This window comes from Schistocerca gregaria, chromosome 1 (genome assembly GCF_023897955.1).
Source record: "Schistocerca gregaria isolate iqSchGreg1 chromosome 1, iqSchGreg1.2, whole genome shotgun sequence".
NCBI lineage: Eukaryota > Metazoa > Arthropoda > Insecta > Orthoptera > Acrididae > Schistocerca > Schistocerca gregaria.
This window is the reverse complement of record NC_064920.1, coordinates 152,957,128-152,984,209: the sequence shown is the minus strand read 5'-3', so window position 1 is coordinate 152,984,209 and position 27,082 is coordinate 152,957,128. Positions and strand designations below refer to the sequence as shown.

At 43.8% G+C, this 27,082-nt stretch overlaps 1 protein-coding gene across 3 annotated transcripts; it reads left to right on the top strand.

The window, feature by feature from the left end:
- The first annotated feature begins 5,166 nt into the window (after positions 1-5,166).
- LOC126335099 (cuticle protein 67-like) lies at positions 5,167-24,846 on the top strand. Of its 3 annotated transcripts, none has more exons than XM_049998038.1 (2): positions 5,167-5,294; positions 24,308-24,846. In XM_049998038.1, the coding sequence occupies exons 1-2, from the start codon at positions 5,286-5,288 to the stop codon at positions 24,764-24,766; spliced, it is 468 nt and encodes a 155-aa protein (XP_049853995.1). In that variant the 5' UTR covers positions 5,167-5,285; the 3' UTR covers positions 24,767-24,846. The 3 variants fall into 3 exon arrangements, with proteins under 3 accessions (XP_049853995.1, XP_049853985.1, XP_049854003.1); XM_049998028.1 differs by lacking the exon at positions 24,308-24,846 and adding an exon at positions 8,392-8,930 and having other exon boundaries at positions 5,190-5,294; XM_049998046.1 differs by lacking the exon at positions 5,167-5,294 and adding an exon at positions 20,991-21,065.
- Positions 24,847-27,082: the final 2,236 nt, after the last annotated feature.

The window sequence follows — 27,082 nt, the reverse complement described above, 5'->3', positions numbered from 1 at the left end:
TGTCCATATTAATGATTGAGAGCATTACGATAAGTTAACACTATTATACATTGAGGTCACAAAACTTCTGGGATAGCGATATGCACATTCATAGATGGCAGTAGTATCGCATACCCAAGGTATAAAAGGGGCAGGACATTCACGGAGCTGTCAATTGTATTCAGGTGAATCCTATGAAAAGGTTACCGACGTGATTACGGCCGCAAGATGGGAATTTACACACTTTGAACGCCGAATGGTAGTTGGAGCAAGAAGTTTGGGACATTCCATTTCGGAAATCATCAGGGAATTCAGTATTCCGAGATTCACAGTGACGAGACTGGGCAGAGACTACCAGACTTCAGGCATTACCACTCACCATGGACAACGCAGTGGCCGACGACCTTCACATAACGACCGAGAGCAGCGCGTTGGTGTTTGCTTAGACCTGTCAGTGCTAACAGACAAGCAACACTGCGTGAAAGAACCCCAGAAATCAGTGTAGGGCAAATGACGAACGTATCCCTTAGGACAGTACGGCAAAATTTGGCACTAATGGACTGCGGTGGCAGACGACCGACGCTACTGCCTCTGTGAACAGCACGACATCGCGTGCAGCGCCTCTCCTGGGCTGGTGACGATGTCGGTTGGACGACGGGCGACTGAAGAACTTGTCCTGGTCAGACGAATACCGATTTCAGTTGGTAATAGCTGATGGTAAGGTTCGAGTGTGGTGCAGACCTCGTGAAATCATTGGCACAAGTTGTCAACAAGGCACTGTGAAAGTCAGTGGTGGCTCTACAATGCTGATCATTGGCTACCTGGAAAAAATCGGCAGCCATTTATGGACTTCTTGTTCCCAAACAACGATGGGATTTTTATAGATAACTAAACTGTTCGCGAATGGTTTGAAAAACATTCTCGACAATTTGAGCGAATGATCTGGCCACATAGATCGCCCGACAAACATACCATCGGACATTCATGGGACGTATTCGAGAGGTGAGTTCGTGCACAGAATCCTACGCCGGAACCACTTTAGTATTATGTACAGTATAAAGGCAGCATGGCTCAATATTTCTGCAGGGGACTTTGGTGCCAAGTTGAGTTGTTGCACTACGCCGGGAAAAAGGTGGTCCGACACGACATTAGGATGTATCCCATGACTTTTGTTACCTCAGTGTGAGTTGTAGCGGTGACTCACATTACATGAGAAGCATCTGTTAAACAACAAAAGTCTCTCTTTGACATTAATAATAGAGGCAACTAGAATTTATTGCTATGTTTGGCATCTTCACGTAGTATAGGACCATCACAAAATTGTAATGAACCCTTATGTCCAGTGATGTAGTCTGGTCGTTAGCACACTGTGCGTCCTGCAGCAGTACGAACAACTGAGGCTGCTTGGTAGTACAGGGACGTGTGCAGAGTCAGAGATGTGGTGTCTAATATTCTACATGGACCAAAATAGGATACGTAAAAACATAGTTTAAAAAACAGTAAGAACTTAAATATAAAATTTCCTGGCAGATTAAAACCGTGTGTCTGACCGAGACTCGACCTCGGGACCTTTGCCTTTCGCGGGCAAATCCTCTACCAACTGAGCTACCCAAGCACGACCCAGGCGTAGTCCTCAGAGCTTTACTTCTGCCAGTACCTGGTCTCCTACCATCCAAACTTTACAGAAGCTCTCCTGCGAACCTCACCCCACCACTGCCGCCAAAAAGGTATTGTTTTTCTAAGTCCAGTGCCAACTTTTTTGGCTCGAAAATTAACCAATTTCAATGAAATTCTTGCAGGAGATAGTTTTAAGAGCATTTGAATCTACATTAACATTATAAAAATGTAAATTGTCTATTTTATTATCACACTTATGTACCGATTAAGAAAATTTAAGTTTGAAGTTTAGAAAAAGCTATTGAAAGTAAATTAATAACATTTCTCATAAAATGAATGCATGGAAGTATTGAAGAATGTCTTGTAAAATCTGGAATGCGAAAATTGAGGTATCAGCACCGAAAGTTGGTTTTGAAAAACACCGTTACACAACATATTAAAAGTTCCTAACTCAGAAACCAGTGAAGTTCTGGACCTCAAAGGTTGCGCATTACTACACCTTTACGTAACAGATATGATTTTAAAATTCGGTTGACATCTGGAAAGTAGAAGAAAAATAAAATTTTTGGGTGGACTCTCCGCTTAAGGCAAATGCCAGGATGGTTCCTATAAAAGGGCACGGCAGATTTCCTTCCCTAATCAGGTTTTGTGCACCGTCTCTAATGATATCGCTGTCGCTGGGACGTCAAAACTAATATTCCGTTTTAAAAGTGAATGCTCGAATGGTGTTCACAGTTATTACTTTTAGTTGCGACTGTGCTTACTGCGATGACGTCGCCTGTACGTCACGAATAAAATCAGTCTCGGAACATTCTGGCGCAGTACTAGTGAAATATAGCTCCATTTGCTTTAAAAAATTAAGAACGGGAGGAGTCACAACAAAATTGTGTCATCATATAAGTAGAAAACTCATAGTTTCCAATAAAAATAGAAAGTATCTGACTTGTTGTCTGTATCTACATGATATTCCTTTATCCGCTTGTAGCCCTTGGACAAATTAACACGAAAAACAGAGCTTCCCAACATGAGTTTTGACCTTTTAACACTGACTATTCAAAATAACCATTCTCGATTACAACGTGGTTTTTTAGGATAGATTCCAAAAATTAGATTCAATAGGAAAATACTGGTGACTTTTTGTAGTATTCAGCCACTTGTCACTTTTCGAGAAAAGCAGCGAACAGACTAAGTTTTCTTTTGACTATTTAATTTAATGTTTTGATTCTGTGTATCTTCAAACACAGGGAGTGAGAATTCTTCAGTCTTTGTTCGATTTCTACGTTTATTACAGGAAATAACAGGAGCAAAAAAAACCTTAAATCTGTTATTTCGAAAACCGGTTATTTTAAGCGGCGAAAATGACGCTGAAAAAAGGATATAACAGAAAACCGGTTGTTACAGTGATAGCCGCCGGCCGGGGTGGCCGAGCGGTTCTAGGCGCTACAGTCTGGAACCGCGCGACTGCTACGGTCGCAGGTTCGAATCCTGCCTCGGGCATGGATGTATGTGACGTCCTTAGGTTAGTTAGGTTTAAGTAGTTCTACGTTCTGGGGACTAATGACCTCAGCAGTTAAGTCTCATAATGCTTAGAGCCATTTTGAACAGTACGTAATAACCGCCATCCCTAGGTGTAGGTGTATATGTCGGTATAAAGCGTATTTGACCATGTTATGCACATCTAGAGGTTGTAGAGGGTCCATCAAGCTTTACATAGGCCGCCATGTCCAGAAACATCATTAGACTGCGCTACAGAACGTCAAAGTTGCAGGCGCCAGCGCCTGTTAATGTATGAATATACAGGGTAATTCCGTGGTGATGTTGCAAACTTTCAAGGATGATGCAGGAGGCTAAATGTATCAACTTTACCTAACGATCCCTGTGCCGGAAATGAAAAAGTTGAAAGTCATAAAAAAAACCATTCTGATGCCTCTTACAATGGAATACATGTACCAGTTCAAAATGGCTCTGAGCACTATGGGACTTAACATCTATGGTCATCAGTCCCCTAGAACTTAGAAATACTGAAACCTAACTAACCTAAGGACATCACACAACACCCAGTCATCACGAGGCAGAGAAAATCCCTGACCCCGTATGGAATCGAACCTTAACCCGGACGTAGGAAGCGAGAACGCTACCACACCAGTAGTGTTGTTGCTAAGGTTGTGGGATAGGCAACTTTCAGAGGCGGTAGTATGGACCAAAACAAGAAAAAATGTCTAGTACACGGGCTCTAAATTGCATACCTTAAGGGCGATAAGCACTGTTCAATACAAGAAATGTTCACGCTAGCGAATATGAACGACTATTCATAGCTCCTCTAGTATGCATTTTAGAGCCGATGTCCACTAAACATTTTTTCACCTCCTGGTCCATACTAATACCTCTTAAAGTTGCCTGCCCCACAATCTGGTACATGTATTCCACTGTCAGAGGTATCAGAATGGTTTTGGCTCATGACTTTCGGACACAGGGAACCTTAGCTCAAATTGCTATACTGGGTGATCAAAAAGCCAGTATAAATTTGAAAACTGAATATATCACGGAATACTGCAGAGAGAGAGGTACAAATTGACACACATGCTTGGAATGACATGGGGTTTTGTTAGAACCATAAAAATACAAATGTTCAAAAAATATCCGACAGATGGCGTTTCATCTGATCAGAATAGCATAACAAAGTAAGACTCAATATGTCCACCATCATTCCTCAACAATAGCTGTAGTCGAGGAATGATGTTGTGAATAGCACTGTAAAGCATGTCCGGAGTTATGGTGAGACATTGGCGTCGGATGTTGTCTTTCAGCATCCCTAGAGATGCCGGTCGATCACGATACACTTGCGACTTCAGGTGACCCCAAAGCCAATAATCGCACGGACTGAGGTCTGGGGACCTGGGCGGCCAAGCATGACGAAAGTGGCGGCTGAGCACACGATCATCACCAAACGACGCGCGCAAGAGATCTTTCACGCGTCTAGCAATATGGGATGGTTCTAATAAAACCCCATGTCATTCCAAGCATGAGTGTCAATTTTTACCTCCCTATCTACATTCTTCCGTGGTTTATTAAGTTTTCAAATTTATACTGACTTTTTGATCATCCGGTATTTAACCTTCTCCATCATCAATGAAAGTTTGTAACAACATCACGAAATCACCTTGTATGTACATACATTCACAGGCGCCGGTACCTCTAGCTTAGACGCTCTGTGAAGCCGTAGGATGACGTTTCCGGACATGGGTTCCTAAGAAATTTTCATCGACCAAGTCCCCTCTACATCCTCTAGAAGTGTGTAACATGAATTGTGAAACATCCTGTAGATGCAGATGCCGAGACCATTCTGCACAAAGAGCTAATTCTGCCCGAGTTGGGCGGGAAGTTTGAGCCTCGCTCTTGACAAGGTTGCACCTGCAGACAAGTTGCTCGGAATGCGCGCACCTCCCGGTCTGTCCCCTGAGACAATGCGCGCGCCCGCGCTGTTGCGAAAACAGAGGTCCCCGCTGGCCGCGCTATGGAAATGCGCCAGCCACCGGCTGCTCGCCGCCGCTGCGGTGCGGGGGGCGTGAACGTTGTCCGGCCACCGGCGCAGCGCCTATAAAACGGCGGCCGGCCGCCTTCCAGGCACACACAGCCCACCAGCTCTCCATCACACCAGACCAGCAACGCAGCGCTCCGCCGACGCCACCATGTACAAAGTGAGTACCACACGCCCTCGGCAGTACACGCGCTGGCAGTGTGACGAAGCACTAGTGTAAACTGTTCCGGCGTTTCGGACCCTACTTCACGTGGCCATCATCAGGATGATGCTTTATATGTCGTCCCCATGACGAAGGCCATTTGCGAGAATGGCTGAAACGTTGAAATATCTTATCCTGTGATTCAGCTTCATTGCCATGAAATGTCCGTCAGTACTGAAAATATTTACGAATCTCCCTCGCTCTGTACACACACACACAATTTCCTTAGCTGGCGTCGACGATGACTGAGGCCCTTTATCCGTCCTCCGCTCACAATATTATGTTTCAGGTACAGCTTGAGTACCATGCAGTCCATTCGCAAACCAAAAACAATTTTGTTCAAACTTATGCGACAACTAAGTTAGTTGTTTTGAACATCACAGCGCTGTACTAGCCAAGGTGCAGTTCCTTTCCTCAGGCCTCCAAACGGTCAAGCCAATTACAGGCACACTCGGAACTATGTTGATAACGGCATTTCTCATATGAACTAATCATTGCCACAGGTGGGTGAAGCGGAAAGAATCAGCAAAGATCGCAGTTCCCAGAGGGTCTCTAACGCAGGAGAACTAGATTCGTAAACTAATGCTTACCTACTAAACCAACGAGCTACAGAATCATAACATTCGTTCATTTTGTTTGGTAATAGGAACGTCAATCAACTGAGATTCATCTTCTGCTCACATCACAGTGCCACAGAACGTCCGAGGATCTTATACAACATTCATCTCGCTACAGTAGGGATTTATTCACGTTGTGGATACCCGCATTGTCGCCTCTGCTAAGACCATAGTTCATTGTTTTAGCACTGACACTAGATCATTTTAGCAGGGTCTACTTTAGAGCACATTTCCCTTGCTCTTCCTCAAGAAGGGAAGTAGAGGCAGAACATAGCGGCTTGGTATGTTTTTCATTATATTCGGTGGTGAATATTTCGAGGTGATTGTCAGTCCAGCACGAACTATCAAGGGATCGTGTCTTTATTTTCTCCTTTGATTATGAGATGAGACTCTCCCATCCATAAATCGATATATGGAGTGTGCAGGTGGAGTTAACAACATTCGAGAGTATCACAGTGGGTTTTACGGAGATATATCACTCGATATACTCACCAGACAACATGGAAAGATTTGGTGCTCATCTTAAGGGATTCTACAGCCTCTTCCTTTTTCTCACAATCCATCAGTTTTTATGGGAATTGACGATTCTACATAAAATATTACTAAATTTTCAGATTCAGTACAAAAAATTTATAACCGTCTGTAGGAACGAAGGAAGAAGAATTTCATACCTTCTTCGTTACTTTAGTTCATTGTCTGCTAATTTTCTTCCATTCTTCGTATTACCCCCTCATTACTACGCCTGCCTACCCAACTGCGTACCTATTCTCGCAGTAAAAGACATTCTACTCCTGAAGCTATATGTTTGGTGAAAACAGTAATGAAAACTTTCGCAATGTAGTTTGGTGTTCCAGAGGGTCATATCTGAACCAAAGCTGGAAAATCACCTTGCTGTAATTGCGGAAGAATACCTGCACTCGCCGGCAGTTGTGGCCGAGTGGTTCTAGGCGCTTCAGTCCGCAACTGCGCGACTGCTAAGGTCGCAGGTGCGAATCCTGCCTCGGGCATGCATGTGTGTGATATCCTTAGGTTAGTTAGGTTTAAGTAGTTCTAAGTTCTAGGGGACTGATGATCTCAGATGTTAAGTCCCATAGTGCTCAGAGCCATTTGAACCATTTGAACCTGCACTACACTTTAGGTGACTACTGGGAAAATATGTTGTCTTTGTCTAAAAAAAGGAACAAAGTAGCTGTAAGACTATTGCCTATGAAGAGTTTACATGCAGAGAGTGACAACATTCTTACATAATTTCAAGCTCACTCTGTTGTTCATTTCTCCTCATTTTATAAATGCACTTGAACCATCTCACAAGTGAAATAGAATCTTCCTGATGTGCGAAAAGCTGTCAGCTTAACGTTCGTTAAGATTCCATATCAGTGATGCATGGCACTTGTTCACAGGCTGGAGGTAGTTGAAACGGAAGATACATCATGACGTACATGACATAGCCTAGAATACACCGCTGCAGTCTTCACTATGAATCCAATTTTCAGCCAGTAAAATATTGACAGCAAGTACCTTCTGCGGTGTGAAAGCATTCTTTCCTAAACGATAGAGCTCAGCTTCATTTTTACTTTTTTTTCCATAGCCAAGCGGTGTTCATGAATAAATGCCGCTCCTAACATTATAATGTGCCAGACGTTCATAGAAAGTATAGATTGTCGATTTAACTAACAACAATAGATCAGTGATAATTTATTTCTAAATATCCGCTCCACTTCGATTTCTAATTTGAAAACACATATAGGAACTGAGATTTAGATGTCACTAAGGAAGGTTACAGAAACAGAGTGTTAGGGAAAATGGAATAATAAAGTATTAGGAGGTTAAGAGATTTATGGTGACTGACAAACCTGGATGACAGGGCTGGAATTTGAAGTATGCCCCTGAATGACTCCAGTCTTGTATTCAGTTCAACTCCTCCTATGAGAACATAATGTACTTCAGTCAAATACAGATAAGTAGTGTCGTTTGCAAGTCGCCAATGTGGGGTCAAATACAAAGACTTGCAACAGGCGGCCGAACAACCTCAGATTGTCAGTGATGCCATATGAACATTTTATTTCCCCTTGGTTCTAAGGGATATACTTTAACTGCAAACCCCCTCCCTCTACCTCACCAGCTTTACTGGCATTTGGCTGAAGAAGGTTCTGAATCTACAAATGGGCAGAATTTGGGCAGCCAAGTCTCCCTTTAGGGTAAACATTGTAAGGAGTTCGAGAGATATTTACTACCACATACTCATAGGAGCATTTCCTCTCTCTTATTTACTACGACTGTCCGCTAATCAATTCTAAACTATGAAACGATGTCTAGAATGCTCACTTCCTGCCATTAAAATTTTGGGTCTTATTAGTTTTGTAACTATTTCTTATTGAATAGACTGAAGATTTTTCCTCGTACCACTTTACCAAGAACCCCGTCCCTTTTGTTTACAGTTCCTCGTTCTCGCCACCGTCCTGGCCGTCGCCAACGCCGGCTACCTGGGAGGCTACGCCGCCCCCGCCGTGGCCTACGGCGCCCCCGCCTACGCCGCCTACGGCGCCCACGCCGTCGCCCCCGCGGCCATCACCTCCCAGCACTCCAACATCCTGAGGAGCTACGGCAACCTGGGACAGGTGTCCACCTACTCCAAGACCATCGACACCCCCTACTCCAGCGTCACCAAGTCTGACGTGCGCGTCAGCAACGACGCCCTGGCCGCCCCCGCCTACGGCTACGCCCGTGCCGCCTACGCCGCCCCCGCCTACGGCTACGCCCGCGCCGCCTACGCGCCCGCCGCCGCCTACGCCGCCCCCGCCGTCGCCGCCCACGGTCTGCTGGGAGTGGCCTACTCCGCCGCCCCCGCCGTCGCCCATCTGTCCTACAGCGCCCCTGCTCTGTCTTACGCCTGGTAGACAGCCCATCATCATAGCACCATCTCATCTCTGACTGTATTTATTTTGCGCTGCATGTAAATAAACCATTTGAAAAGTAATATTCTCTTTTTATTAAAACAAATCACAAACCAATCGAGTGAGGTGTGGCAATGGTTAGCACATGCATTCGTGAGGGCGACGATTGAAACCAGCGTCCATGCTTAGAGATTTAGGCTTTCGTGATTTCCCTAAACCGCTCCAGGCAAATGCTGGGGTGGTTCCTTTGAAAGAGCACGGCCGATTTCCTTCCCCATTCTTAACACAATTCCAGCTTGTGCTGCGTTTCTAATGACCTCGGTGTGGATGGTGCGCTACACCCAATCTTCCTTCCTTCTTTTAAACCACTAACCGAAGATTCTATACGCTGTGGAATAATAGCATCAAACAGTATGTATTTGTAAGGACAAAAAACGTAGCAACATCAATGAAGCGTCGCCAAACAAGTGGTTTGTACAGAACGTACACTGAGGTAATTAATACGATGAAATTTTGAGTCTATCTGACTAAAGGGTGTCTAGTTGTCAAAGCGAAGTGTCATGATATGATTGTTTTCTGAATGTGTTAAACAGTTAATTACATCTAAATAATTTAGGAAGGCAGTTCCTAAAGGACAAACGTAAAAATACTCAGGCACTCTTTTGGAGGTTTACTAAAACAACAAAGCAAACAGTGATGAGGATTACGAAAAAAATTAATTAAATCTAACCAGATACAATTGTCTGGGTGATTACTAGAGTAAACAATGATAAACTACTCAGGACATAACTAGTGAGGATATAAACGACAATTACCTCTGAGATAAAGACATCATGTCAAGAACTGGAAATGTGGTGGAATGGATATCTGCAACGAGTTGCTTACTTTCGTTCCATGAATCGCAACGCTACCTAATTTTTGTTATCAAATTCACGTGATGAGCTGGTTATATAGGTTCTTCTCATCATCAGTTTCTCTTTCCCATGAAAAGCTTCTGGCAATTGCGTAACAGTGTGTCTGTGCCATTAACGAAACAATTGCTGTTTTCTGATCAACAGTACAAATATGTAATCTTTATGGAAACAGCAAAAGAGGAATTGCTGTAACTTGTTTATCACTAGAACATTGAACGTAACTCTCGCTAAGCACTTTTATTTCCGAGGAAAGTGTAACAGTAAGTGATTATTTACACTTCGTGTCATTGCCAGGGTCAGCAGCCTGCCGGAGAAAAATGCAGCATCCTCACGGACTGTGTTCAGCGGCCCAATGGTATAATATGCGCATATATGGGGTTGTAATGTTCGTGGTCTGTTTGTCACAGTCACCTCATCGGCTGTCAGATGGAGCTCAGGAGACCAGTCTGTGTACTCTCTACCTTGACTCTGTATCTGCGACTGTGCTGTGAGCCGTGTTCACTCAGCATTCGTTCTACGGCATAACCATGTCCCACCGACGTGTACATGTTCCCGCTGAACATCTGAAGTGAGTCGCATTGTGGGCCTGTAGGAAAATAGATGGCCATATCGACGGACTGTTGCAAATGTTGGGCCCAGTACATTGGTGGTGTCTGTGGAACATTCCCACACCTGTACACCGGGTTGTGGACATCCTCGGAGTGTTGACACATGTGAAGATCGACATATTGTGTGAGCAGCGGTGACCGACCGAACATCACCCAGGAACGAAATCCAGGCACATGTTAGACCTGCTGTGGCATCAGTTACCATTGGAAACTATTTTCTTGCAGCAGGGTTATGAGCACATATGCCTCTGGCCAGACTATGGCCGAACCCATAAAACCGCCAAATGTGGATAGTGTGGTGTCATGATATAATTGACTGGAGAGTGGAAAGGTACTCTGTTGTCTTCCGTGACGAGAATAGGTACTATCGATGTGGGAGTGATGGTAGGTTTTCCCTAACTAAACACATCTCACCTTGGTGCTAACAGGCAGGGCTAGGCTCCGCGGTCACACCTCCATGACTAAAAAAGGCACTAAAATTTCACACATTTCACTCTGATGTAGTCTCAACACGTATTCTTAATATGCAGCTTTCACACTTTGCGAAGTAAAGTTACAAACTTGTGTAAAAGAAGGAAACCTATCCAATAAGTCGTGAAAGTACTCCACGCTGCTTCCTACCTAACATTGGCCTTTACTGCTACTGTTTTCTGTAGCTCAGTTCGCAAGGAGACTGATATGTTTTTCAACGATAACACGGAACCAATAACATTGATGAATGATAACCGTTTTATTGCATAGAACGTTTTACATTAGAAAAGGAAGATAAATCGTCGACGTCTTACTGAAATGTATACAACAGCTCTTATTTACGTATTGTGTCACATGTGATTTAAACTTAAGTACTGACATGAGTGCCATTGCGTAATAAGGGAAGTAGAATGATTTCAACTTAAGTTAAATGTTCGTTGAGAGAAATATTGTTATTTAAAGGAGTCTTACGCGGCTACATGCAAGTTTAAAAATTTCTTGATGTTTAAACTGCATCATCTACCAGCAGGAACTTGACGTTTCGAAAATCTTCACCACCGTCAGGAGCTGCGTGCCTGCCCGGAATAACGAGTTATTCTTAGTGAAGTGACGACACATTAAGTGAGATTTTGAATGATGCGGAAATGCTGGAAATGGCCGGTAGAGATAGTATCCGACCTTATAAAGAAAAATGACGGGGATCTTTGACGACATTTTGCTACTAATCATGTTTAACAGAACTGGCGACTCCATTCTCTTTCCTGTGTTTCAGCTAAAATTATAAGCCTGAAATAAGAGAGTCCATTCCGAATGCATTTTCATTTGAAACATGTTGCCTGGTCGGACGAGACTCGTTTCAAATTATATCGAGCGGATGGACGTGTACGGCTAAGGAGACAACCTCATGAATCCATGGACCTTGCATGTCAGAAGGGCACTCTTCATGCTCTGGAATGCTGTGTAGTGGTGTGGGACGTGTGCAGTTGGAGTGATATGGGACCCTTGATACGTCTAGATACGACTCCGTTAATTGATGTGTACGAGAGCATCCTGTCCGATTAACTGGGTCCATTCATGTCCATTGCGCATTCCGACCGACTTGTGCAATTCCAGCAGGACTATTCGACACCAAAACCGTCCAGAATTGCTACAGAGTGGCTCCAGGAACAGTCTTTTCAGTTTAAACACTTCCTCTGGCCACCAAACTCCCCAGACATGAACATTATTGAGCATATCGGGGATGCCTTGCAACGTGCTGGTCAGAAGAGATCTCCACCACCTCGTATGCTTACATATTTATAGACAGCCCTGCAGGATTCATGGTATCTGTTCCCTCCAGCACTACTTGCGACATTATTCGAGTCTATGTCAATTCGTGTTGTGACAATTCTCCGTGCTCACGGGTGCCATATACAACACTGGGCAGGTGTACCAGTTTCTTTGGCTTTTCAGCGTACTACGAGAACCAGCAATGTTAAAAAAACAGATCTAAATGGATGGTATAAAGAGAAAAAACTGTAATACTCATCTTTCCAGAATGAGATTTTCACTCTGCAGCGGAGTGTGCGCTGATATGAAACTTCCTAGCAGATTAAAGTTGTGTGCCGGACCGAGACTCGAACTCGGGACTTTTACCTTTCAAGGGCATGTGCTCTACCACTAAGTTACCCAAGCAGGACTCACGTCCCGTCCTCACAACTCTACTTCTGCCAGTACCTCATCTCCTACCTTTCGTGCTTGGGTAGCTGAGTGGTAGGGCACTTGCCGGCGAGAGGCAAAGGTCCCGAGTTCGCGTCTCGGTCCGGCACACAGTTTTAATCTGCCAGGAAGTTTCAACACTCATCTTATTTCGTGAATGCATTTATGCCTCCAAAGGGATTGATGTACAGGTCCAGGCTTATCGGTCATTAGTGAAGATACATTCACATTCGCCGGCCGCGGTGGTCTCGCGGTTCTAGGCCCGCAGTCCGGAACAGTGCGACTGCTACGGTCGCAGGTTCGAATCCTGCCTCGGGCATGGATGTGTGTGATGTCCTTAGGTTAGTTAGGTTTAAGTAGTTCTAAGTTCTAGGGGACTAATGACCACAGCAGTTGAGTCCCATAGTGCTCAGAGCCATTTGAACCATTTTTGATGTCGTTAGAGCTGGAGGACAGCTTCAGATTTGGGAAGGACGGGAAATGAATCGACTGTGTCCTTCACAAAGGATCTATTCCGCCATTTGCTGTATACGATTTAGTGAAAACACGGGTACGCTGAATCTCTGTGTCGTTGGACTTGGATACGAAGCGGAGACATCCCGAAACACGTCGTGCATCCTGTCACTCGATCCACTAATGTGGAGCATCAAATTTGATCTTCATAGCTTCAGATGTAACGTTATGTCCTTTAGTTTGTTTATGTTTCTGCTCTAGAAACGCATTTATGTACAGTGCAGCTCGGGCACGGCAACATTTGTCTGCCCTGCGTAATTTTCCCCATTTACATGAGTGCTCTCAAAGCAAGGTAATCTACTGCTAAATGGAACATTTGCTCATCACGAAAATTTTTGTGCTGTCAATACACTCTTTAAACGCAGCCTTTCTTTCTTTTTGGAAGTAGAATTCCTCTTCAATGCACTGTCAGTAAATTTCTATTTTCATCCACAAATTTTGCCCATTAACTCACTGGGATCAAAGGACAATTCACTAACTTTAGAAACTCCTGGTAGATCTGTGTCGAACGTCACAGACATACTATATAGCTACCCTTGTTGGAAGTATGCAACCTGCGATAAGATGAACACAGCCCTACAACTGTCATTCTGGTTGCTCAGAAGTAAAACAGATCCATTTCACTGCATTATAGACAAACTGTAGTACACATTACAAGAATGATCTAGTTGCGGCAGCGTGTTTATATTACACTCTCAGCTTAAAAAAAAGATACGCCACGAAAGAATTATCCGAAAGGGCAGGACGATGTGGTGTACGTGTACAGACAAACAAATTATTACAGTTTCAGGAAAATTGGATGATTTATTCAAGAGAAAGAGCTTCAGAAATTAAGAAGCTCAGTAAGGCGATGGTCCACCCTGGACCTTATGCGACAGTTACTCGACTTGGCATTAATTGATAGAGTTGCTAGATGTCCTCTTGAGGGATATCGTGGCAAATTCTGTCCAAATGGAGCGTTAGATAGTCAAAATCAGGAGATGGTTGGAGGGCGCTGCTGTAAATGGGCCAATCGTTCTCAGTTGGGGAGAGATCCTGCGGCCAAGATAGTGTTTGGCAAGCACTAAGAGATGCAGTAGAAACTCCCGCAGTGTGCGGGCGGGCATTATCTTGCTGAAATGTAAGTCCAGGATAGCTTGCTATCAAGGGGAACAAAACAGAGCATAAAATACCGTCAACATACAGCTTTGCTGCAATGGTTGCGCGGATGACAACCAAAGTAGTCATGTTATGATGGTGATGGCACCACAGCCCGTCCCTCTCGCTGGTCTGTCCGCGTGACCCGTGACATTCACGCTGATATTCCACCGCTGATCGGGGCATCTCCAGACACGTCTTTGCTGATCTTCGGAGCTGAAATCGAAGCTTAATTCGTCACTGAAGACTACTTCAGTAGATTTCAATCCGAAGATGTGTCTGGAGAGGCCACAGGCAGCAGTGGCATACCAACCTGATTGTCGCCCACCATGGGGCCCTTTGGCTCTCATCTGCACCTTTACAGCACAGCGGTAAGTCAACGAAATTCAACGCCACGTCTCGTTGCCATTCATGGCAAGTCATCCTGGACTTACGTCTCAGCAAGCTAATGCTCGCCCACATACGGTCATAATTCAACTACTTCTTCCGTGATTGCCAAGCACCTAAGACTAGCATGGTCGCCTGATCTCCCCGTAATTGAGAACGTTTAGAGCATTACGGGTCGGGCCTTTTCAACCAGCTCGGGATTTCGATGATCTATCGCACCAGTCATATAGATATTGCCTCGCTATGCCTCAACCAATTCCAAGCCGAATAACAGGTTCCATAAGAGCCAAATATGTACAACACGTTATTGCCTTGCTCAATTTGTGAAAATTCTCTTGGATAAATGATCCAATTTTCCTGAAATTGTAATAATTTATTTGGCTATGTATGTACATCACATCTGTTGTTGTGGTCTTCAGTCCGGAGACTGGTTTGATGCAGCTCTCCATGCTACTCTATTCTGTGCAAGCTTCTTCATCTCCCAGTACCTACTGCAACCTACATCCTTCTGAATCTGCTTGGTGTATTTATCTCTTGGTCTCCCTCTACGATTTTTACCCTCCACGCTGCCCTCCAATACTAAATTGGTGATCCCTTGATATCTCAGAATATGTCCTACCAACCGATCCCTTCTTCTAGTCAAGTTGTGCCACAAACTCCTCTGCTCCCCAATCCTATTCAATACCTCCTCATTAGTTATGTGATCTACCCACCTAATCTTCAGCATTCTTCTGCAGCACCACATTTCGAAAGCTTCTATTCTCTTCTTGTCTAAACTATTTATCGTCCATGTTTCACTTCCATACATGGCTACACTCCATACAATTACTTTCAGAAACGACTTCCTGACGCTTAAATCTATACTCGATGTTAACAAATTTCTATTCTTCAGAAACGCTTTCCTTTCCATTGCCAGTCTACATCTTATATCCTCTCTACTTCGAAGATCATCAGTTATTTTGCTCCCCAAATAGTAAAACTCCTTTGCTACTTTAAGTGTCTCATTTCCTAATCTAATACCCTCAGCGTCACCCGACTTAATTCGACTACATTCCATTATCCTCGTTTTGCTTTTGTTGATGTTCAAGTTATATCCTCCTTTCAAGATACTGTCCATTCCATTCAACTGCTCTTCCAAGTCCTTTGATGTCTCTGACAGAATTACAATGTAATCGGCAAACATCAAAGTTTTTATTTCTTCTCCATGGATTTTAATACCTACTCCGAATTTTTCTTTTGTTTCCTTCACTGCTTGCTCAATATACAAATTGAATAACATCCGGGAGAGGCTACAACCCTGTCTCACTCCCTTGCCAACCACTGCATCCCTTCCACGCCCCTCAACTCCTATAACTGCCACTTGGTTTCTAAACAAATTTTAAATAGCCTTCCGCTCCCTATATTTTACCCGTGACACCTTCAGTATTTTAAAGAGAGAATTCCAGTCAACATTGTCAAAAACTTTCTATAAGTCTACAAATGCTAGAAACGTAGGCTTGCCTTTCCTTAATCTAGCTTCTAAGATAAGTCGTAGGGTCAGTATTGCCTCACGTGTTCCAATATTTCTACGGAATCCAAACTGATCTTCCCCGAGGTCAGCTTCTACTAGTTTTTCCATTCGTCTGTAAAGAATCCGCGTTAGTATTTTGCAGCTGTGACTTATTAAACTGATAGTTCGGTAATTTTCATATCTGTCAACACTTATTTTCTTTGGGATTGGAATTATTATATTCTTCTTGAAGTCTGAGGGAATTTCGCCTCTCATACATCTTGCTCACCAGATGGTAGAGTTTTGGCAGGACTGGCTCTCCCAAGGCCACAGTAGTTCTAATGGAATGCTGTCTACTCCCGGGGCCTTGTTTCGACTCAGGTCTTTCAGTGCTCTGTCAAACTCTTCACGCAGTATCATATCACCCATTTTATCTTCATCTACATCGTCTTCCATTTCCACAATATTGTCCTCAAGTACATCGCCCTTGTATAGACCCTCTATATACTCCTTCCACCTTTCTGCTTTCCATTGTTTGCATAGAACTGGGTTTCCCTCTGAGCCCTTGATATTCATACAAGTGGTTCTCTTTTCCCCGAAGGTCTCTTTAATTTTACTGTAGACAGTATCTATCTTACCCCTAGTGAGAAAAGCCTCTACATCCTTAAGTTTGTCCTCTAGCCGTCCCAGCTTAGCCCTTTTGGACTTCCTGTCGATCTCATTTTTGAGACGTTTGTATTCCTTTTTTGCATGCTTCATTTACTGCATTACATCACATCTACCGATGAAAAAGGAACTTCACATCAAACATAAACATAGTCAAAGCCTTACAGACAAACAAAGCTATACACGAGGCGAAATGTAGTATGAGGAGGGCTACGAGAGATTCGTTCAACGAATTCGAAAGTAAGGTTCTATGTACTGACTTGGCAGAAAATCCTAATAAATTTTGGTCTTGTATCAAAACGGTAGGTGGATCAAAACAAAAAGTCCAGACACTCTGTGGTACTGAAACAGAGGATGAAAGACTAAAGGCAGAAATACTAAATGTCTTTTTCCAAAGGTGTTTCACAGAGGAAGACTGTACTGTACTTCCATCTCTAGATAGTCGCACAGATGGCAATATAGTATATATCAAAATAGAGGTATAGAGAACAATTAATATCGGCCAAAAGAGAAAAGGTCGCTGGACCTGATGGGATACCAGTTCGATTTTACACAGAGTACGAGAAGGAACTTGCCCCCCTTCTTTCACCGGTGTACCGTAGGTCTCTATAAGAACGTTCGTTCCAAAAGATTGGAAAACGGCACAGGTCATCACTGTTTTCAAGAGTGGACGTCGAACAGATGTGCGTGTTATGTTTGAGTATAATGACTTTTCTGGAGACTAGAAATTACTCTGTAGGAATTGGCATGTGTTTCGAAAAAGACGATCGTGTGAAACCCAGCTCGCGCTATTCGTCCACGGGAGTCAGAGGGCAATAGTCGCGGGTTCCCAGGTAGATGCCGTGTTCCTTGACTTCCCCAAGGCGTTTGATACAGTTCCCCACAGTCGCTTAATCAACAAAAGTAAGAGCATATCAGACCAACTGTGAGATTGGGTTGAAGAGTTCCTAGATAACAGAACGCAGCATGTCATTCTCAGTGGAGAGAAGACTTCCGAAGTAAGAGTGATTCAGGTATACCGCAGTGTTGTAGGACCGTTGCTATTCACAATATATATAAATGACCTTGCGGATCACATCAGAAGTTCACTGAGGCTTTTTGCGGTTGATGTTGGAGTATATCGAGAGGTTGTAACAATGGGAAATTGTACTAAAATGCAGGAGAATCTGCAACGTATAGACGCATGGTGCAGGGAATGCCAACTGAATCTAAATGTACACAAGTGTAATGTGCTGCAACTGCATAGAATGAAAGATCCTTTATCATTTAGCTACAATCTAGCAGGCCAGCAACTGGAAGCAGTTAATTCCATAAAAGCAGATGCCAGACTCAGATTCATTGGAAGAATCCTAAGGTAATGCAGTCCTAATACAAAGGAAGTAGGTTACTGTACACCTGTTCGCCCACTGCTTGAATACTACTCATCGGTGTGGGATCCGTACCAGATAGGGTTGATAGAAGAGAGAGAGAAGATCCAACTGAAAGCAGCGCGCTTCATTACAGGATCATTTAGTAATCGCGAAAGCGTTACGGAGATGATAGGTAAAGAAACTTCCTAGCAGATTAAAACTGTGTGGCGGACCGAGACTCGAACGCGGGAGCTTTGCCTTTCGCGGGCAAGTGCTCTGCCAACTGAGCTACCCAATCACGACTCACGCCCCATCCTCACAGCTCTACTTCTGGGAGTACCTCGTCCCCTACCTTCCAAACTTAGGTAAACTCCAGTGGAAGACTGTGCAAGAGGGACGCTCATTAGCTCGGTGCGGGCTTTTGTTGAAGTTTCGATAGTATACCTTCACGGAGGAGTCAAGCAGTATACAGGGTGAGTCACCTAACGTTACCGCTGGATATATTTCGTAAACCACATCAAATACTGACGAATCGATTCCACAGACCGAACGTGAGGAGAGGGGCTAGTGTAATTGGTTAATACAAACCATAAAAAATGCACGGAAGTATGTTTTTTAACACAAACCTACGTTTTTTTTAATTGAACCTTGTTAGTTTTGTTAGCACATCTGAACATATAAACAAATACTTAATCAGTGCCGTTTGTTGCATTGTAAAATGTTAATTACATCCGGAGATATTGTAACCTGAAGTTGACGCTTGAGTACCACTCCTCCGCTGTTCGATCGTGTGTATCGGAGAGCACCGAATTACGTAGGGATCCAAAGGGAATGGTGATGGACCTGCACATTATGTCCACATGCTAACACCTTTTTATTGGTCTTTTTCACTGACGCACATGTACATTACCATGAGTGGTGAGGTACACGTTCGACAGGCGTTTCATAGGATGTGGAGGACGCATAAATTGGTCAGCCCGTTCTCCTGATCTTACACCTCTGGACTTGTGGTACGCTAAAGGAGAATGTGTACCGTGATGTTCCTACAACCCCGGAGGATATGAAACAACGTATTGTGGCAGTCTGCGGCTACATTACACCGGATGTACTGCGGCGTGTATGACATTCATTACGCCAGAGATTGCAGTTGTGTGCAGCAAATGATGGCCACCACATTGAACATCTATTGGCCTGACATGTCGGGACACACTCTATTTCACTCCGTAATTGAAAACGGAAACTACGTGTGTACGTGTACCTCACCCCTCATGGTAATGTACATGTGCGTCAGTGAAAAAGACCAATAAAAAGGTGTTAGCATGTGGACGTAAAGTGCTGTTCCAGTCTCTTCTGTACCTAAGGTCCATCACCGTTCCTTTGGGATCCCTACGTAATTCGGTGCTCTCCGATACACACGATCGAACAGCGGAGGAGTGGTACTCAAGCGTCAACTTCAGGTTACAATATCTCCGGATGTAATTAACATTTTACAGTGCAACAAACGGCATTGATTACTTATTTGTTTATATGTTCAGATGTGCTAACAAAACTAACAAGGTTCCATTTAAAAAAACGTAGGTTTGTATTAAAAAACATACTGCCGTGCATTTTTTTATGGTTTGTATTAACCAATTACACTAACCCCTCTCCTCACGTTCGGTCTGTGGAATCGATTCGTCAGTATTTGATGTGGTTTACGAAATATATCCAGCGGTAACGTTAGGTGACTCACCCTGTATTGCTCCCTCCTACGTATATCTCGCGAAGAGACCATGAGGATAAAAACAGAGAGATTATAGCCCACACAGAGTCATACCGACAGTCTTTCTTTCCACGAACAATGCGAGACTGGAATAGAAGGGAGAACCGAAAGAGTTACTTAAGGTACCCGCCGCCACTCAGTGTCGGGTGGCTTCTGGAGTATGGATGTAGATGTAGATGTAGATATTATAATATCTATTTTGTTATTTTGACAGGCGTAAAAATTCGAGGTTGAAAGCTAGGTGTTTACTCAAAGATATTTATGTATATTTATGTTGTTGTGGGTCGTGTATCTATGGAACTGTTATTGATGTATTTGTTATCTTTGGTATTTTTGTTATCCTTTATCCCCACACAAAATTTCAATAAAATGTGTGTGCTTGAAATCGGTCTTTTCATTTAGTGTAGCTAGGGGATAGCCCTTAGTGTGTATGTATATTTCACATTCTTCCGAGGTATTCGTGGTTGGACTTTTGGTATTTTGTGTAGGATTTGTAGCGCGTTTTGAATTTTGTCAACTTCGTATTTTTCATTTTTGAGGTGTGTCAAAAATGGTGGGTTGGTTGTTATCTGTTTCTCTCTTGTGTTCTCTGAATCTTACGGTCAAATTTCGTCCCATCAGTCCTACATAAAATTTTGTGCAGTTATTGCAGTTAATTTTCTAAATTCCAGGTGCTAAGTGTTTCGGGAGTATGGCTTTTGCTGAACTGACTTTTGTGCTAATACTTGTTGTTTATGAAGGCTAATTTCACGTTTTAGTAGGGCGTTTACTTCATCGGTTAGTTTTTCCATATAGATTACGAACAAATCAATGACAGTTCCATAAATACACGTCCCGCAAAAGTATATCAATGAGTAAACAACTAGCAGGTAAACTTTAGTTTCTAAGACTCTCAATAACAAAAAAAAAAAAAAAAAAAAATAGAATATGTGTGCGTTATCAGATCATGGAACTATATTAAAATATCGGTGAAAAAAGTAAAAAAAGAAAAGAAGTGCGCCCGCACGATTGCGAAAACAGAGGTCCCTGCTGGCCGCGCTATGGAAATGCGCCAGCCACCGGCTGCTCGCCTCCGCCGCGGTGCGGGGGGCGTGAACGTTGTCCGGTCGCCGGCGCAGCGCCTATAAAACGGCGGCCGGCCGCCTTCCAGGCACACACAGCCCACCAGCTCTCCATCACACCAGACCAGCAACGCAGCGCTCCGCCGACGCCACCATGTACAAAGTGAGTACCACACGCCCTCGGCAGTACACACGCTGGCAGTGTGACGAAGCAGTAGTGTAAATTGTTCCGGCGTTTCGGACCCTACTTCACGTGGTCATCATCAGGTTGATGCTTTATACATCTTATACATCGTCCCCATGATGAAAGCCATTTGCGAGAATGGCTGAAACGTTGGAATATCTTATACTGTGATGCTGCTTCAGTGCCATGAAATGTCCGTCAGTACTGAAAGTATTTACGAATCTTCCTCGCTCTGTACACACACACAATTTCCTTAGCTGGCGTAGACGATGACTATGGACCTTTATCCGTCCTTCGCTCACACTCCTATATGTCAGCTACAGCTTGAATACAATGCAGTCACTTCGGAACCCAAAGACAATTTTGTTCAAATTTATGCAGCAACTAAGTTAGTTCGGTTCTAGGCGCTACGGTCTGGAACCGCGAGACGGCTGCGATGGCACGTTCGAACCCTGCCTTGGGCATGGATGTGTGTGGTGTCCTTAGGTTAGTTAGGTTTAAGTAGTTCTAAGTTCTAGGAGACTGATGACCTCAGAAGTTAAGTCCCATAGTGGTCAGAGCCATTTGATTTAGGTTGTTTTGAACATCACAGCGCTGTACTAGGCAAATTGCAGTTCCCTTCCTCAGTCCTCCAAACGGACAAGCCAATTACAGGCAGACTCGGAACTATGTTGCTAACGGCTTTTCTCGTATGAACTAATCATTGCCACATGTGGATGAAGTGGAAAGAATCAGCCAAAAATCGCAGTTCCGAGAGGGTATCTAATGCAGCAGCTCTAGATTTGTAGTCTAATGCTTACCCACTAAACCAACGAGCTACAGAATCAAAAAGTTCGTTCATTGTGTACTGGTAATAAGAACGTCAGCCAACTGAGATCGATCTTCTGCTCAGATCACACTGTCATAGAACGTCTGAGGAACTTATACAACATTCATCTCGCTACAGTAGGGATTTATTCACGTTGTGGTACCCGGATTGTTTTTGAATCACTGTGAAAAATTGTTCACCTCTGCTAAGACTATGATTCATTGTTCTGTCACTGATACTAGGTCATTTTAGCAGGGTCTATTTTAGAGCACATTTCCCAGGCACATTGTCAAGGAGGAAAGTAGAGAGAGAACGTAGCCTTGGAGCGCCTCGTTGTGACTTTTTCATTATATTAGGCGGGGAATATTTCGATATAATTGTCAGTCCAGCCAGAACTATCATGGGATCGTTTCTTTATTTTATCCTGTTTTAAGGAACGAGACTCCCATCCATAAAACGATTTATGGAGTGTGCAGGTGGAGTTAACATCATTCGAGAATATCAGAGTGGTTTTACTGACATACATTACTCGATACACCCACAAGACAATATTGTCGTGCTCATCTTAAGGACTTCTACAGCCACTTCCTCTTTCTTAAAAACCATACAGTTTTATGGGAAAAGATGAGTTTATATAAAATATTACTAAATTTTCTGATTCAGTAAAAAATAATTCATAACGTTCTGTAGGAACGAAGGAAGAAGGATTTCCTACCTTAGTATGGTAATTTTTCATAGTCTGCTAATTTTCTTTCTTTCTTCTTATTACCCGCTCATTCCTACACCTTCTGCATACCCAACTGTGGAACCATTCTCACAGCAAAAGACATACTACTGTTGAAGCTATATCGAGTGTTAATATTTAGTGAGAACAGTAATGACAAATTTTGCCATGTAGTTAGATGTTAATCAGAGCCATATCTGAACCAAAGCTGAAAAATCACCTTGCTGTAATTTCGGAAGAATACGTGCACCACACTTAGGGACTACTGGAAAAATATGTTGTCTTTGTCTAAAAAAGGAACAAAGTAGCTTTACGACTATTACCTATGAAGAGTTTACAAGCAGTGAGTGACTACATTGTTACATAGTTCCAAGCTCACTCTGTTGTTCGTTTCTCCTCATTTTGTAAATGCCCTGGCAGTGAGCTTAACGTTCGGTTACATTCCATATGCGTGATTCATGGCACTGATTCACAGGCTGGAGGTAGTTAAAACGTAAGATACATCATCAAGATACATCACAGGACATAGACTAAAGCACACCGCTGCGGTCTTCTCTACTAATCGCCACCAAGTACCTTCTGTGGTGTGAAAGCATTCTTTCCTATACGATATAGCTCAGCTTCATTTTTATTTTTTCCGTAGCGAAGCTGTGTTCATGAATAAATGTCGCTCCTAATATTATAAGTTTCCAGACCTTCGTAGGAAGTGTAGGTTTTCCGTTTAACTAACCATTCTAGAACAGTGATCATTTGTTTCTAACTATCAGCTCCACTTCGGTATCTTCTAATTTGAAAACAATTATAGGAACAGAGCTTTAGATGCCACTAAAGACGAAGGTTTTAGAAACAGGTAAAATGGAAAAATAAAGTATTAGGAGGTTAAGAGATTTAGGGTGACTGATAACTGGATGACTTGCGCTGGAATTTGAAGTATGCCCCTGCTTGAATATGAGTCCAGTCTTGTATTCACTGCAACTCCTCCTACAAAAACAGAATGTACATCATTGACTCAGGTGCAATTACAGATAAGTAGTGTCATTTTCAAGTCACCAATGTGGGGTTAAATAGAAAGACATGCAACAGGCGTCCGAACAACCTCAGATTGTCACTGATGTCATATGATCATTTCATTTCACGCCAAACAGGTCATCAGCTTCGTGTGTGTACAGAATAAAATCGATACACAAACAAATACATTTACACATACAAGTACATTTTTTTCGTGGGAGATTCTGTCCCAAAGTTGAACTAAAAATGTTTCCAGCAACTTATCAACCATCCACGGTTCTGATAAAGGTTTCGGGAGGTTCCTCTTGGTTCTAAGGGAAATACTTTAACTGCAAACCCCCTCCGTCTACCCCACCTGCTTTGGAAGTATTTGGCTGAAAAAGATTCTGAATCTTTAACTGGTCAGAACTTAGACAGGCCAGTCTCCCTTTGGGGCAAATATGGTAAGGAATTCAAGAGACTTTTACTGCCACACACTCATAGGACCATTTTCTCTCTCTTATTTACGACGACTGTCCTCTAATCAATTCTAAACTATGACACGTTGTCTACAATAAACAATGCTCATATCTTGCCATTAACGTTTTCGGTCTTATTAGTTTCGTAACTAATTGTTATTGAACAGTCTGAAGATTTTTCCTCGTACCACTTTACCAAGAACCCCGTCCCTTTTACTTACAGTTCTTGGTTCTCGCCACCGTCCTGGCCGTCGCCAACGCCGGCTACCTGGGAGGCTACGCCGCCCCCGCCGTGGCCTACGGCGCCCCCGCCTACGCCGCCTACGGCGCCCACGCCGTCGCCCCCGCGGCCATCACCTCCCAGCACTCCAACATCCTGAGGAGCTACGGCAACCTGGGACAGGTGTCCACCTACTCCAAGACCATCGACACCCCCTACTCCAGCGTCACCAAGTCTGACGTGCGCGTCAGCAACGACGCCCTGGCCGCCCCCGCCTACGGCTACGCCCGTGCCGCCTACGCCGCCCCCGCCTACGGCTACGCCCGCGCCGCCTACGCGCCCGCCGCCGCCTACGCCGCCCCCGCCGTCGCCGCCCACGGTCTGCTGGGAGTGGCCTACTCCGCCGCCCCCGCCGTCGCCCACCTGTCCTACAGCGCCCCTGCCCTGTCTTACGCCTGGTAGACAGCCCATCATCATAGCACCATCTCATCTCTGACTGTATTTATTTTGCGCTGCATGTAAATAAACCATTTTAAAAGTAATATTTTCTTTTTATTAAAACAAATCGCAAACCAATCGAATGAAGTGCCGCAATGGTTAGCACATGCATTCTGGAGGACTTCGATTCAAACCAGCGTCCGTGCTTACAGATTTAGGTTCTAGCGATTTCCCTAAACCGCTCCAAGCAAATGCTGGGGTGCTTCCTTTGAAAGGGCACGGCCGATTTCCTTCCCCATCCTTAACACAATCCCAGCTTGTCCTGCGTCTCTAATAACCTCAGTGTGGATGGTCCTCTACACCCACTCGTTCTTCCTTCTTTTAAACCAGAAACCAAAGATTTTATAGACTGTGGAATAATAGTATCAAACAGTATGTATTTTTAAGGACAAAAAACGTACAGAAAGTACATAGAGATAACTTATATCATGAAATTTTCGAGTCTATCTGATGATAGGATGTCTAGTCGTGAAAGTGAAGTGTCATGTGATGAGTGTTTACTGAATGTGTTAAACAGTTAATTACATCTAAAACGTTTAGAAAAGCAGTTCCTAAAGGACAAACGTACACATACTCAGACACACTATTGCAGGTTTACTAAAGTAACAAAGCAATTAAATACTAAAGAGAGTAATGAGGACTAAGAAAAAAATTAACTAAGTTCCAACCAGATATAACTCTCTGGCTGATAACTAGAGTAAAAAATGATAAACTACTCATGACATTACTAGTGAGGATATAAACGACGATTACCTCTGTGATTAAGACATCATGTGAAGAACTGGAAATGTGGTGGGATGGATATCTGCAACGAGTTGCTTACTTTCGTTCAATGAATCGCAACACTATCTAATTTTGTTGTGGAATTCTTGTGATGAGCTGGTTGTATAGGCACTTCTCATCATCAGTTTCTCTTTCCCATGAAAAGCTGCTGACAAATGCTTAACAGTGTGTCTGTGCCATTAACAAAACAATTGCTGTTTTCTGATCAACAGTACAAATATGTAATCTTTATGGAAACAGCAAAAGAGGAATTGGTGTAACTTGTTGATCACTAGAACATTGAACCTAACTCTCGCTAAGCGTTTTTATTTCCGAAGAAAGTGAAACAGTATCTGGTTATTTACACTTCGTGTCATTGCCAGGGTCAGCAGCCTGCCAGAAAAAAATGCAGCATCCTCACGGCCTGTGTTCAGCGGCCCAAGGGTATAATATGCGCATAAATGGGGTTGTAATCTTAGTGGTCCGTTTGTCACAGTCACCTCGCAGGCTGTTCAGATGGAGCTCAGGAGTTCTGTCTGTGTACTCGCTACCTTGACTCTGTAGGCGTGGCTGTGCTGTGAACTGTGTTCACTCAGCATTCGTTCTACAGTATAACCGTGCGCCATCGACGAGTACATGCTCCTACTGAACCCTGTAGGAAAATGGTTGGCCATATCGACGGATTGTTGAACATCTTGGGGCCCAGCACATCTTTGGTGGGTGGTTGCTTTCAACAGTGGCCTGTGGGACATTCACACACCTGTACACTGGCTTGTGGATGTCCTCGGAGTCGGTCACAGGTTCGAATGCTCCCTCGGGCATGGATGTGTGTGATGTCCTTAGGTTAGTTAGGTTTAAGTAGTTCTAAGTTCTAGGGGACCGATGACCACAGATGTTAAGTCCCATAGTGCTCAGAGCCATTTGAAACATTTTGTCCTCGGAGTATTGAAACATGTGAAGATCGACACATTATACGAGCTGCGGTGACCGACTAAACATCACCCAGGGACGAACTCCAGGCACATGTTAGACCTGCTGTGGCATCAGGTACCACTGGGAACCATTTTCAAAATGGTTCAAATGGCTCTGAGCACTATGGGACTCAACTGCTGTGGTCATTAGTCCCCTAGAACTTAGAACTACTTAAACCTAACTAACCTAGGAACATCACACACATCCATGCCCGAGGCAGGATTCGAACCTGCGACCGTAGCAGTCGAACGGTTCCGGACTGCGCGCCTAGAACCGCGAGACCACCGCGGCCGGCGGAACCATTTTCTTGCCTCAGAGTTATGAGCGCATATGCCCCTGGCCAGGCTATGACCGACGCTACAAAACGGCCAATTATGGCCACTCTGGCGTCATGAAATAGTTGACTTGAGAGTGTAAAGGTAATCTGTTGTCTTCCGTGATGTGGATAGGTACTGTCGATGTGGGAGTGATGGACGTATTGTAAGTAGGCTGTTTAGGTTCTTATATTGGTAACGCCGCCGCCAAGTTGCGCTCTGTATGAAGATC